General features: G+C 39.7%; 1 protein-coding gene across 1 annotated transcript in view; it reads left to right on the forward strand.

The window, feature by feature from the left end:
• MSL3 (male-specific lethal 3 homolog (Drosophila)) overlaps positions 1-9,739 on the forward strand; it is a 20,114-nt gene extending 10,375 nt beyond the window's left edge. The window contains exon 13 of the mRNA XM_010153147.1: positions 9,317-9,739. Within this exon, the coding sequence (XP_010151449.1) occupies positions 9,317-9,416 (100 nt within the window). The 3' untranslated portion in view covers positions 9,417-9,739. The remainder of the gene's footprint in view (positions 1-9,316) is intronic.
• The last annotated feature ends 2,757 nt before the right edge of the window (positions 9,740-12,496 follow it).

Consider the following 12,496-nt stretch of genomic DNA (forward strand, 5'->3'; position numbering starts at 1 on the left):
ACGAGCAGGGAAGTGATTAAACTGGAAGCTGTAGTGGTAGTATCCATGTGCGTCTTATTTTTCCATCTGACTGTCTTGTTGAAATGTGTGGTCATCTATAAATGGACATAATAATTAAAAAAAAGCATAAGATGTTCCATATCACCACTTTCAGGTCAGATAGAGCTGTGGTTTTGAAACAAATGGCTTGGTAGTTCCCACTTACCATGCTGTGTGTTGCGTTAAAGAGTGCTCGGAGTACACAGGCTGCATTCCTTTAGCCAGAAGTGTGCTTCACTACTAGGGGGCATTCACTCCTCAAGACCAGACTGCAGCTAAACAAAATGAGCCCCCCAAGGCAAGCTGAGTGTGGCTGTCGCATATCCAGTACAGCAGAATGTTCAAAGGCATGTGTTTGGATTGTTTTCTTCAAGTACATTCTAAGCCTATTTCATGTACGTCTTGCAGGTGGTGTTCTCAAGCTTGCTTTTCTATGCTGAAATAACGATTTCTGTGGTTTGTCAGAACTGGTCAAATTGAGAACCTGCCTGAAAAAGCTTTCAAATTAGTTACTACTGTAGGAATCATCTGATGATCTTGGGTAGCTTTGTCGTAAATACTCTTCTTAGGCTAGTTTCCTGACAAGATATGCTTCTGTGTGCTCAGATAAGCAACATAGAAACCAGTGCAAATTATTGGTGTTGGGTTTTTTTCCCCCAACACATTCACGGGGCTTTAGGATGTCTCTTTAGAGTATTTCTTTCTTTGTCCTGTATGTCATTGAAAGTGGTCAAACAATTGCAATTTCTAGAAACTTGTTCAGACTTGATTTTTATTCACAGAAATGCTTCTGTATTACCTGTTTCTTATTGCAAGAGAAAACTTGAGGTGGAGGTGACATCTTGTACTAGTTCTCCAATTTTCACATTCTGCCTTTTCCTTTTGGGGAAGAAAAGGATTAATGGATGTTTATTAAAATATTTTTCGATCAGTTTTGTTCTGGCTTAACCTTTTCAACAGTAAGAACTGTCCTACGCAGTCTGTATGCATTAGAGGATAGCAGCTGGTTTACTTCAGACTGCCTAATTTCTTGTAGTGAGTTGCTCTTGAGTGACAAGCTGAAATACTCTCATTTTCTTTGTTTTTCTAACAGCATCAAGGGATTGAAGCTATCTGTTTGCATTAATAAAATTGTTTCTGAATCTTCTTTGAATTATTTTAAAATTATTTAAAAATAAAACTTTCATGTGGCACACAACTGGTTTAGTTCTGGCATAGCTACTGATTTAATTTTGTATTATGATTTTATGGCTAAAATTTACAGTTTCATTTAACATTTGTACTATTAGTCTCATGTGGGCTGAGAAACTGAGCCTTTATTTAATATAACAGTTTGTCTAGAAGCCCGTTCTATTGAGTTTACTCAGTACTTGATAGATGCATTAAATTCACTTTGAGATGCTACATGGGTAATACTTTCCAGTCATGCCCTCAGATTGCTACTAGACAAGATTGATCTCAGTTTCCCAGACAACATACATTTTTAAGGATGTATGAAATAAGTCTTTTTGAGTTTCATATTAAGCAGAAGCTATACCCTTTGTGCTTAGTGCAGCTTTCTGCAAGTGTGCATAATGAAAACTTCTTCGCGGGGAACGTGGAAGTTCATTTCTCAATTACAGTATTTGCAGAAGTGAAGGAAATCAGTTTCTTAAATTAAGTACAAAACTCAGTCTTCAGTTCAAATTATTTAGCTCTGAAATAATTCATAATACTTGCGGAAGAATATCAACCCGAGAAGGACGTTAGTGACAAACTCGTTAGTTGGCTTCACTGAATTTCACATACAGTTGGAGTTTAGTCTTCAGAAGCAAGCAGTGGAAGTTGACGCAGTAACTGATGCTTGAGAACTGGTAATATTACCTGCAAAGGACCCCTGATTAACTCCTCTTGCCTGCTAATAGTTTTTGAGATAGAGGAAGTACTGCCTTTTAACCAATTCCATTACTTCAGCTGTATTTTTAATAAAATGCAGTGTGCTGTATTTTACAACTTCTCTATATTGTAGGGTGCCTGACATGCTACAGAGGTTGCTTAAGTGATGAGAAATGATAGGCAAGAAGGTGCCAGATTTCATGTTGACATTTCCATTAATTTGAACACAGTCTTGACTTGGAAAACTGTTTTGGGATCAGAGAAGTCACTTCTTGGGACTGTTGCCCAATAGGAGTTGCTTAAAAATCAGGAGAATACAACATGTCTGTTTTTAGAATAGCAAGACCCATCTTCACTGAGATAATTTCAGCCAATATCAGTTGCATTTTAGGAGCAAAAGCAGAACAAAATGGTACAGCGCTACAGAAAGCCACAGGTATTTGGACTTTCATGAAAAACAGACGAATGAGTAAGCGATGAAATATTTCTAAACTAATACTTCTAAAATTTCTAATACACTTCTGCAGATGAGGCCAGTATGTAGTTTTGCAGATGATGGAAAACTGTTCATAATGGTCAAAGACTTGGGTTTTGTAAAAACCCACTGATATTTCAAACTCAGTATATCCTTTAAGTTGCCTCTCTCATTCCCCCTGCGCCTTGATGTTTTACAACTCACTTGTATCTATTGTGCCACTTTGCTTCATGGGTAGAACAGTATTTTAATACTGTTGAGTACCTTGGGAAGGAAGCCAGATCAGAATGTGACCACTCTAGAGGGCTGTGATAATAAAATGTGCATATAGATTGCAAGTTGGTTGAAGTAACCTTAAGAAACAGATCTCTGGTTTTGATAGGAGAACGTTTTTCGAGTGTAGTCATTTCATTGTATGTAATTGCAGTGGTGAATTATGGCCACTAGTCTGTGCTAATGTGCAATTAATGAGGGGTTATTAGTGGCTTTCTGAGAATGAAAAAAAAAAAGCATTGCACATGGTGAATGGAATAGAAAACATCTTTAGGTGAGACTGCTTCTGACAGAGTTCCTGCTCATTAAGACTTAACAAAGTTGCAAGATGGCAACTGATTAAAAACCACTTTTTGAAATATCGCAAAGAATGCAATTCTGCTACTGTTTCTTATATTGATTAGGGCTTTTCTATTTGCCTCTCAATTTTGGGATTAACTGGTTACTTGACAAAAAGTACCTGTGTAGCATAGCATTTATGACATACTAGAAAACTTCATGGAATTGGAGCCTAAATGTGAGAAAATCAAGGTTCTGAGTGTCAGTGGACAGCTGTGGGCTTAGGGCCACAAAAATGTAAAGGAGCCTTTGTTTTTAAGGTATTTAAAAGCCTTGAAATGAAGGAATTCTGCTTGCACATGAATATATATGTTGTATTTTAGGGCATTATTACTGTTGTATTTGGGCTTTGCTGTATTAATTGAATGGGTAGAGAAGTAACTGCCATTGTGGGTCCTCTCAAACTTCTGTCACCTTTATGTTGAAAGCTTCTTAGTTAGTGGTATTGTACAGGTTCTTACTTTCAGTAGGCTTTTGTTGTCTGGTTGGTCTGCAGAATCTGCTCATGTGTTCTTACTGTTCTAGAGTAGGGTTTGATTGCTTTGACAGAAATACTTCCTGAAACTGCACCACGTGGATTGCTTCTCTTCCTTCTGCTTACCATATCCTGAGGTGCCTGGGTATTTGAAGGGTATTTGAATGAGGAACATATTTCTAATCATAATAGCAGAGGTTTGGATCATGTGTTTGAAGTGAGAGGTTGCCCAAAAAAAGTTATGGTAACTGTTTTAGAAGAAAGTTATAGGAATCAATTCTGGGATCTGTGCAGGCCTTGCCAAAACTAGGTCGTCTTTCTCAATACCAACCATTGGACTCTTGTAGGACCTTCCCTATAGGTCTAGTAGAAGTTAGCACTTTTAATTTTCACTCACCCAGCCTGATTATCTGAAATGTTAGGTTGGCAGCTTTGCATCTTCAGAGTTCTTTGCCCTTGCCTTTTAAATGCAGAGGAAGATGATCTCTGTTTCTCTATGTGGGTGAATGACAAGAGTCCAGTCAACAAAACAAGCCTGTTGGTTCCTTTCTCACGGTTCCTGAAACACTGGATATCAGAGTAAACATCTGAAACTTTTCACTTCACTTGTTCTGTGACTGCATTGAGGTTATGATGAATTTGGTGTTGGTGAGCTTTTGCCTTGAATAGCCTTCCAGATGGAGACATGCCTATCAACTGGAGGGGGTGTGGGGCAGGTGGTGTATGTTTTTATGTGAAACTAGCCTTTTAGCTTTCAAAGCCTGTTTTTAAGTAGTAGTCTTGGAGAGGAGATAGCTTCTTAGTATGCAAATGACGCTTCTTTTGATGAGGTGACTCATAGTTGGGACCTATCATGCTCTTTAAGCAAATTCCTTTAGATAGATCATTAAGGTTGCCTTTCAAACAACATCTTGCCCAGGCCACTGATCTCATCAGAGCATCTATTTACCTTCTAGAACCAAGAGCTGTTTTGAAAGTGTGTGAAGATGTCTCCTTCCTGGAAACTTTTCTTCTAGCTCTGTATCATTATACCTTTATGGCTGAAACTGTCCTTAAAATTATTAAGGTTTTCCTGTCTTCATAATTTTCACACTTTTCAGGCCATTCCTGAGTTTATTCATGTGATGGTAGATGACATTTAGAAGAGTATTTTTCTTCGGAAGCTGTTCAGATAATAGGTTGTGTTGATGCTGTGTTGTGGTTTAACCCGGGTTGGCAACTCAACAACATGAGGCCACTCACTCCTTCCTCTGGTGGGATGGGGAGGAGAAAATACCAGGAAAAGTTTGTGGGTCCAGACAAGGACAGGGAGGAATCACTCACCAGTTATGGTCACGGGCAAAACAGACTCGACTGGGGAAGAAAAAATGATTTATTTTGTTACCAGTCAAATCCGAGTAGGATAATGAGAGACAAAACCCATTCTTAAACAACTCCCCCAACCCCTCCCTTCTTCCCAGGCTGAGCTTTGCTCCCCATTTCTTTCCCTCCTCCCTCCCAGCAGCACAGGGGGAAGAGGAATGAGGGGTTGTGGTCAGTCCATCACATGTTGCCTCTGCTGCTCCTTCCTCCTTGGGGAGAGGGATCCTCACACGCTGCCCTTGCTCCAGCATGGGGTCCCTCCCACGGGAGACAGTCCTCCATGAACTTCCCCTGCATGAGCCATTCCCATAAAATGCAGTTTTCTTCTCTAACTGCTCCAGTATCGGTCCTTTCTGCAGAATGCAGTACTTCAGGAGCAGCCTGCTCCAGTATGGATCCTTGTTGTCTGTCTTGCATCCCACTCCTCTCTCCTGCAGGTCTCTGTGTTTTCCTCTCTTAAATATGTTTCTCACAGAGGTGCTAATTGGCATGTCCTTGGCCAGAGGTAGGTCTGATTTGGAGTTGAAGTTTCTAGCAGCTTCTCACAGGACCCACGCCTGTGGCCCCTCTCCCACTACCAAAACCCCAATACACAAACCCAACATATGCTGCCAAGGCAAGGATGGTTTTGCTACCAGATGACACTCTTGAAGCTCGTATTAATTCAGTGACTGCGAGAAATGTGCCTGACATATACATGGCAAGTGGTCTTTTAATGTGGATAACGATAGCTCTATGCCTCCTTTTGGTAGATCTGCCTGTGTAAGTTGTAGCCAGATGGTAATATATTTGTGAGACTACTGCTTGGAGTCACTGGAGGTAAGCTTGCTTAGAATGCTGCACCTGAAGGTCGGAACATGGGAATTCTTCAAGCTAGGTTGCCCACCGCATGTCTGTTTCCCTTGTCTCCATCCCCTCTAGTCCCTTCTGAAGTGAGGGTGCCTGGGCTAGAGAGGGAAGTAGCTGCATTGTCCCCTGCTACCTCTGTGTTCTGAGCAGGAGTGTAGAGCGTAAGTAGTCATTTTGTGGATGATCATGATGGAAAAAAAAGCATACATTCTTACATCAGGATGTTTGTGTGGACTGTGCGTCTCAGAACTCAATTACTCACGAGCAGTTTCACTGTGTAGGTGTATGCATATGAACTCTGTAAAAATGATAAACATTAAAAAGGTGTCTGCATTCAGGTGACTGAATTTATCAGATTTGTAAGGTAAAAGTGATGTAATTATTTCTGAATAGCTAAATAGCAATGTGCTTTCTGATCTAGAGCTGAATGTTGGCTCTGGTTGCTAAATACAGCTCCCTCTGTTTTTAAATCTTGGCTCATGATTTGCAGGTGCCAGTGAAATTGATCTTTGTGCTATTTCAGCTTTTCCAAGAGCAAAGCATTAGTGAAATATCCAGTAGCTGAGTCTTCTGAGACTCCTAGCATTTCTGTGCCAACTTTCTGTTCTGCGATGTATTTTGAATAGAATGCAGCTTCAGAAGGGCTCTTTGTATCCAGACAGACAAGGGGTTGGGACAGAAGCTGACCTTGTGTTCTTTTCCTGTTGCCTCTTGCTTCGCTGCAGAAGTAATTTGTATCTTCCAGTTCTGGGGGATTTTGCTTTTCACAACTGTTACATTAAGAATGGAGTGTTGTACACTTGACTGCATGCATTCTGCCTGCCTTTTTATTTTTGTTGTAGCTGTGCCACAAGCATCTCAGCTAAAATTTCTCATCTTTACCAGCTGTCACTTTAGCTTGCACCAAACTGGCATTTATGACTGGTGATCTTAAGCAAAAGTCAGGAAATTTGTAAGAGAAGATGGGTCTGTTCATTTTCATTACTTGCCCTTAAAATTCTTGCAACTGTCAGCTACCCAACATCCTCTACAGGTTCCTTTGTTTAACTGATGTTGTTTTAAAACATATTGCCTCACGTGATCGGGCACTTGGGTACTGAGTTTTACAGAATGCTAGCCAGTGACACTAAGAATGTGATCAGCCCCTGTAGTTTGCACTCACTTGAAGTCATTAGTGTGTGTTAATGAAGAAGTATTGATTAAATCCACTTGTGGCTCATCTTAATCTTCTGCAATCTGGGTGTGTTAAAAGTTAGACTCCAGTCTGTTAAGTTTTAGGCCTTATCACACTCGCCTCATACCAGCCTCACATATCCCAGAAAGTGATTTGTAGCCAGCCACACTCAGAGGTCATAGCAGTTGATGACTCAAGCATTTTATTGGCTTCTAAATTGCTATAATTCCATACTCTTGTGGTTTTCCTAGAGTTGTGTGTGTAGTGCAAATGAATGTCACATTTCAGTGAAGATTAGAATGATCTCATTGTGTGAATTGTTTTTGTGTTTCTTTGGATTATTTTCTAAGGGCTATCTGTTTTATGAAGAAAAGGCATTTGAGGTAGTGTTAGAGCAATTTATGGCCTCTTAAGCCCTTTTTCTTCTTAATTATCTCTCAATTTTAATTATGTAATCCTTTTTACTTTGTGCCATTTAATAAAACTGGAAGCTGCTGTTGGACACAATGAGAAATTAACATAGTATGTTAAACAAAGTATGCTCAAGTGTTTAATGCGCTTAGGCTTGTGTGAATGAAGACTGCGTGGAACTTGAAATTTACTTAGCTCATATGTATTTATTGTGATAGCTTCCGTGGTGTCAGTTTGTGGCAGAGCCAGTTGGATCCTTGCTTTAAATACAAGAGATCTTTCTTCCTTTTGGCAGTACCTGCCCCAGCTGAATATTGCCAGAAATTATGTGTTTGATTAGACACTGTTAAGGGTCATATAAGGGAGACTTTTCTGCTCAATTCCTTAGGTAATGCTTAAAAGCAAGACGAAACTGCCATTTGATCTTCTGGAAGTCTATTGGTTGTCCAGCCTTTTCACTTGCGTGTCTTAATTCTGAAACATTTACATCAGAAACCACCCTAGGTTCCCCTATTACTGTTAAGGAAATAAACAAGTGTGGAGGAAGTTGACAAAGTACCCTCTAAATAAATGGTGACACGCTGGAGGATTGATTTCTTCCAAAAAGGCTTGCATTTCTCACTGCTTTTCTTAGAATTAGTAGGATTTAACCAGTTATTCCTCCAGTTTAGCACTTGTTTGTATGCCTGTGTTTAAGTACAAGGATTGTGTGTTTGGGAAAATCAACCTTTTTTCATTTACCTGAGTTTTGTGCTGTAAATTTTCTGTATGAGCTCTCAGCAATTAATATGTTCCTGATTAAATTTAGATTGCCTTATACACAGAATCTTGCCAGTGTTCTTTGATGCTTTGGGTTTCTGAAGATCAAAGGACGTGCCTAGTTCAGTCAGCATAGTTGTGAGTGAGCTTGGAGAAACACTGTGGTTTTAATTGCAGTCACCTGTACCTTTTTTACTTTGGACCTTTTGTGCTCCTGTGTCCAGAGTACTGGTTATGCAAAACTGATATTTTTAGCTTCCAATAGTGAGGTCATCTCCCTAGCCAGTGATTCTTGAGAGAAACTGGATTCTGGAAAGTACATTGTTTGCTGTTGTTCCCATTGCTTCCTGCTTGAGCTGAAGCAGAGAACGTGCAGTTAGCGTTTTGCCGTGTTTATTGATGCTGATCTGTAATATCTAGGTGCCTTTGAATGTTTGTGGGTGTTTTTTCTGAAATACAACTTGATCCCGTGCTACCTTTTGCCTCCATTTGCATAACCGGTATCTTTGTACACAAAGGAAAGAGCAGAGGTCTGATAGTCATTTTGGCTGTTTGCTGCTGGTGTTAATGGCAGCATGGCTTGCTTATGATTCTGGTCCTAAACCGAAGAAAGAGGTGTATGTTAGCAGAGCAGGAAGACATGATAAAATATCAGGTGGTTGGCTGTTTGAATAATATTTGAAGACCAGCTTGGAGAAATCAGAAATTAGGGAACTGGATTCACAAAGGTTGCGTATTTGTCTTTGATGCCATATTTCACTTGGATTTCATGAGGATTGGAGACTCTTAAATGCACAGACATATGAAAGAACAAATCATAGCTTTTCTTACATTAAAAGATACTGTTTGACTCAATGTTTACTGGACATTTGTGTAAGATACTAGGATAGTGATATGTCAAAACCTGGGTTTTCAGTTAAAAAAAAAATGGTATGCTGAGCAGGTGACTGACAGGAGTTGCAGAAACATCTCTCAGCTTATTTTTTTCTTCTGTGATGGTTCTTTGAATTCTTTTCTGAGTGTTGCTTCAACTTTAGATTTTTTTTTTAATTGAACTTGAGCAAATTTTTTAATGCTGTAAGGATTTGAGAATGATAGAGGAAGGCTGTTTCTCACTATGTAAAACTTGTCAAAGTAGGGCAAGCCTTTGGTATACCAAAATACAAAGTGTAATATTCTAAATTTCCAGGCTGTGGTTTTGCTGATCTTAAAAATTAAATTGAAAATAGCTTTTCTTTTATATGTTTCATGTTATCTTCTTTTTTTTTGTCTGCTTTCTTCTCAGGTTTTTAGCAGAATACCATGATGATTTCTTCCCAGAATCTGCCTACGTAGCTGCATGTGAAGCCTACTACAGTACAAAAAATCCTCGAGCAATCTACTGAAATTACTAATAAAGATTAAATCTTACATACGTAGCCCGTGACAATGCTATTTTGCCATGTGGCTACAAGATGAAGATGAAAAAGAAATTAAAACAACTTATGGAGTTGAAGAAATAGGATAATATCTTCTGTGATGGTTGGATTACTTGGGAATGGAGAACTTTTCAGAGGTGTATATAGTCTGCATTGTGAGTGGTTAGCGGATTGACCACAACTCCAACTCATGAATGAAGAAGCCTTGTTCTGATGTCTAATGCATGGGACTGCATAGGACTATTAACGAGGAAAGGAGGCAAAAGCAGATGCATTAGCAACAGGACATTTTTGTGAAAATAAATCTTCATGCTGTGTTTAACTTGAGCTCAACCTCTCCAGCCTGAGAAATAAGACTTGACTACAGAGTTACATCAAGAGAATGCATGACTGGTGTCTTACGGATTTTTTTTCCCCTCACAAATTGCACTTCATTTTGTGGAACTGTCATGATAGAAAAGATTGTTTAATCTAAAGGTGTTTTTGCTGTTTGGCTAGCATGACGCCTGCCTCAAGAATGACTTTGTTGCTTGAGTGAAAGATGTGTTGCTTACTTTGCGTTTTGCAAAGGCATATGGAGCTCTTCACGGTAAGGCTGCCAGAGCTCCAAGGAGAGCACACGTTGCCAGTGATTCACATTTACCTGGCAATAAATAATTTCCAGATCCATTATAAAAGAACTGATTTTCTACAAGTAAGCGAAGAAGCTAATAAAGTGGTGGCAGTTTAACTGGCAAACACTTCTTTTCTTAATAAAGTTCACAGTGGCTGCTGTGTAAATGTGTGATTTTGACTGTCTAAAACGTCTTGGTTATGCTTGATTAGCATTTTTGAGATTGCAAAGTGTACATATAATGAGAGGTGGGAGCATTGACAAGGGAGAGAAGCCCTTTCTGTATCACTGGGTTTTCTTCTATATTCTTGAAGGATGTCTCTTTTTAGACAGTTTTAAACACTTTAGCTCTGGAAATAGGAATTCAGTGAGAACTGAGTTCCTAGAAATCTGACAACACATTCAGTAGAAATTAATTGAAATATAATTCTTGTCATCAAAACCTTGGAAATCTCCAGCCTTCAGAGTCCTCTATGTTAAGTCAGACTCAGATTTTAAAAGCACTGGGAGAAAATAGGACTTCAAAGCTCAAAGACTACTGCATTATTCACTCTGTAATCCTTCCTAGTTCAGAAAACTTCCATCAGAATGCTTACATGTAATGCAAAAGTCAACATGTTCCTCCCAGATTTGCAGAAACTAGTGGTTATGGCGTCCTCTTTCAAGTGTAAATGGCAAGCTTAGCCTAAGAGGCCAAAGGCAATCTGAAATCTACTGTTGACATTCATTGTTGCTCACTCTTCAGAGTGTACCGGTGTGTTACAGTTTTGAACTGCAAAGATAAGGATTACCTTGGGTTTAGTAATTTAGGGTCTGCTTTTTAGAAATACTTCTATAAAGAGTCTGTTAATGGTTGTTAAATCTTTGCCATGGATGCATGCAGATTTAGTGATTGTTACTTCTAAAGATTGCCATTTAGTAGTAACACTCGGTTTAATCCATTTCTGTTGTACCAAAAAAAAAAAACCAAAACAAACACCAAACCTTTGTAAGATTTAGTCTCTCAGATTACAGAAGTTTGGAATCTCTACCAGAGTCCAAGTACCTTTGCAATCATGTTTCATTCTAGGTTTAGGCACCGTTTTTTTAAAACGACAATTCAACAAAATACTAATGACTAATGAGATTAATCTTGGGAGTACTGCCTGAAACTCCATCCTTAAACCTTTCAGGAATGTTGGAGTGCGTATAATATGGCACATGTGCGTTTGTTCCGCAGTTGGTACCTGTGAGTGCAAGGCAAGTTATGAACAGAGTTTAAACCTTATTGTGTGACTGTGTCTGACTGTTAAAATGACAGTTTCTGCACGCAGAGGTCATTAATACTGTTGGGATTGTCTTGTTGAGGCACTGTGGTAATGCTCAAAAGATGTGTGAGGGGGGAAAATTCTGAAAGTGTGGTTAATGTAGTCTTTATGTCAACAAACCTTTTTCTAAAACTCTCTTGAAGCTGCTGTTGGATATAACAAACTATCTTGCTCTCATAACGACCAAAACACTTTTCTGGAAAGTTGGCACCTCTTGACACTTAGTTGACATGACTTCCCCGAACACTTAGCACTTTGATTTTAAAAAGTTTTGGTTCATGTATTCAGTTACAGTAACATCCATATTTTGACATTGCCGTTCCCCGTTATCACTCTTCTTTTAGCGCTTTCCTGGTTTTATTCCTAACTTTTTTTTAAGCTGGAGCAGTGCAAGAGACTTGCAAAAACTTGAACCGGATTGTGTAAGAGGGTAGTTCTTACTAGTCTTAAAATATACAGAGACTTACTAGTTCACTTTGGATGGACTATGGCTAGGGGCAGCTTAACAGTATAGCTGTGCTGCTGGTGGGAATGTGTAACCCCTTGAATGTCCTTGGCTGATCAGGTTTTTGGTGGGATTCGTAGCCACCTGAACCGATGAAAGGTGTTTCTGCACTTGGCTGTCTGTCATTCGTTGGCCGCTGTTTGTAGAGCTACTCCTATCAATGTTTTCTAACCTCAGTGAGTCAAAGTAGCTCAGGCTGGCTGGAGAAATGTGAAAAACTGACTGCAGCTGGCGAGGGAGACTGTTCACATGAGCAGGACTGCCAACGAGCTTCAGAGGCGGTTGCCTGCAGAGGGGGAGCTGGGCTGAGAAAGTTTAAGGGGCAGTAACGGTTTACACTGGCGTTGCTGTTTGTGTACCTCGTGTGCTCTGCTTCCAAATCAAGGGGTTTTTCTTTGTGTTTAGGGAAGTTATACTGGTGTAATTCTAGTGTACGCTGTAACGGGTGAACCTCTTCGCTGGAGGCAAGTCCCTGCATTTGCCTTCAAGAGTAGCTGCTCCGAGACAAAGGGTGGTGTAGGGCTTGGCATGTGACCATTCCTGGGAAAAGGTGGAGGCGAGCAGTCACAGCCTAGGATTAGAAGCAGGTAATGCGGGTAGATTTAGAATCATAGAATGGTTT

This window comes from Eurypyga helias, unplaced genomic scaffold (genome assembly GCF_000690775.1).
Source record: "Eurypyga helias isolate BGI_N326 unplaced genomic scaffold, ASM69077v1 scaffold13676, whole genome shotgun sequence".
NCBI classification, from domain to species: domain Eukaryota; kingdom Metazoa; phylum Chordata; class Aves; order Eurypygiformes; family Eurypygidae; genus Eurypyga; species Eurypyga helias.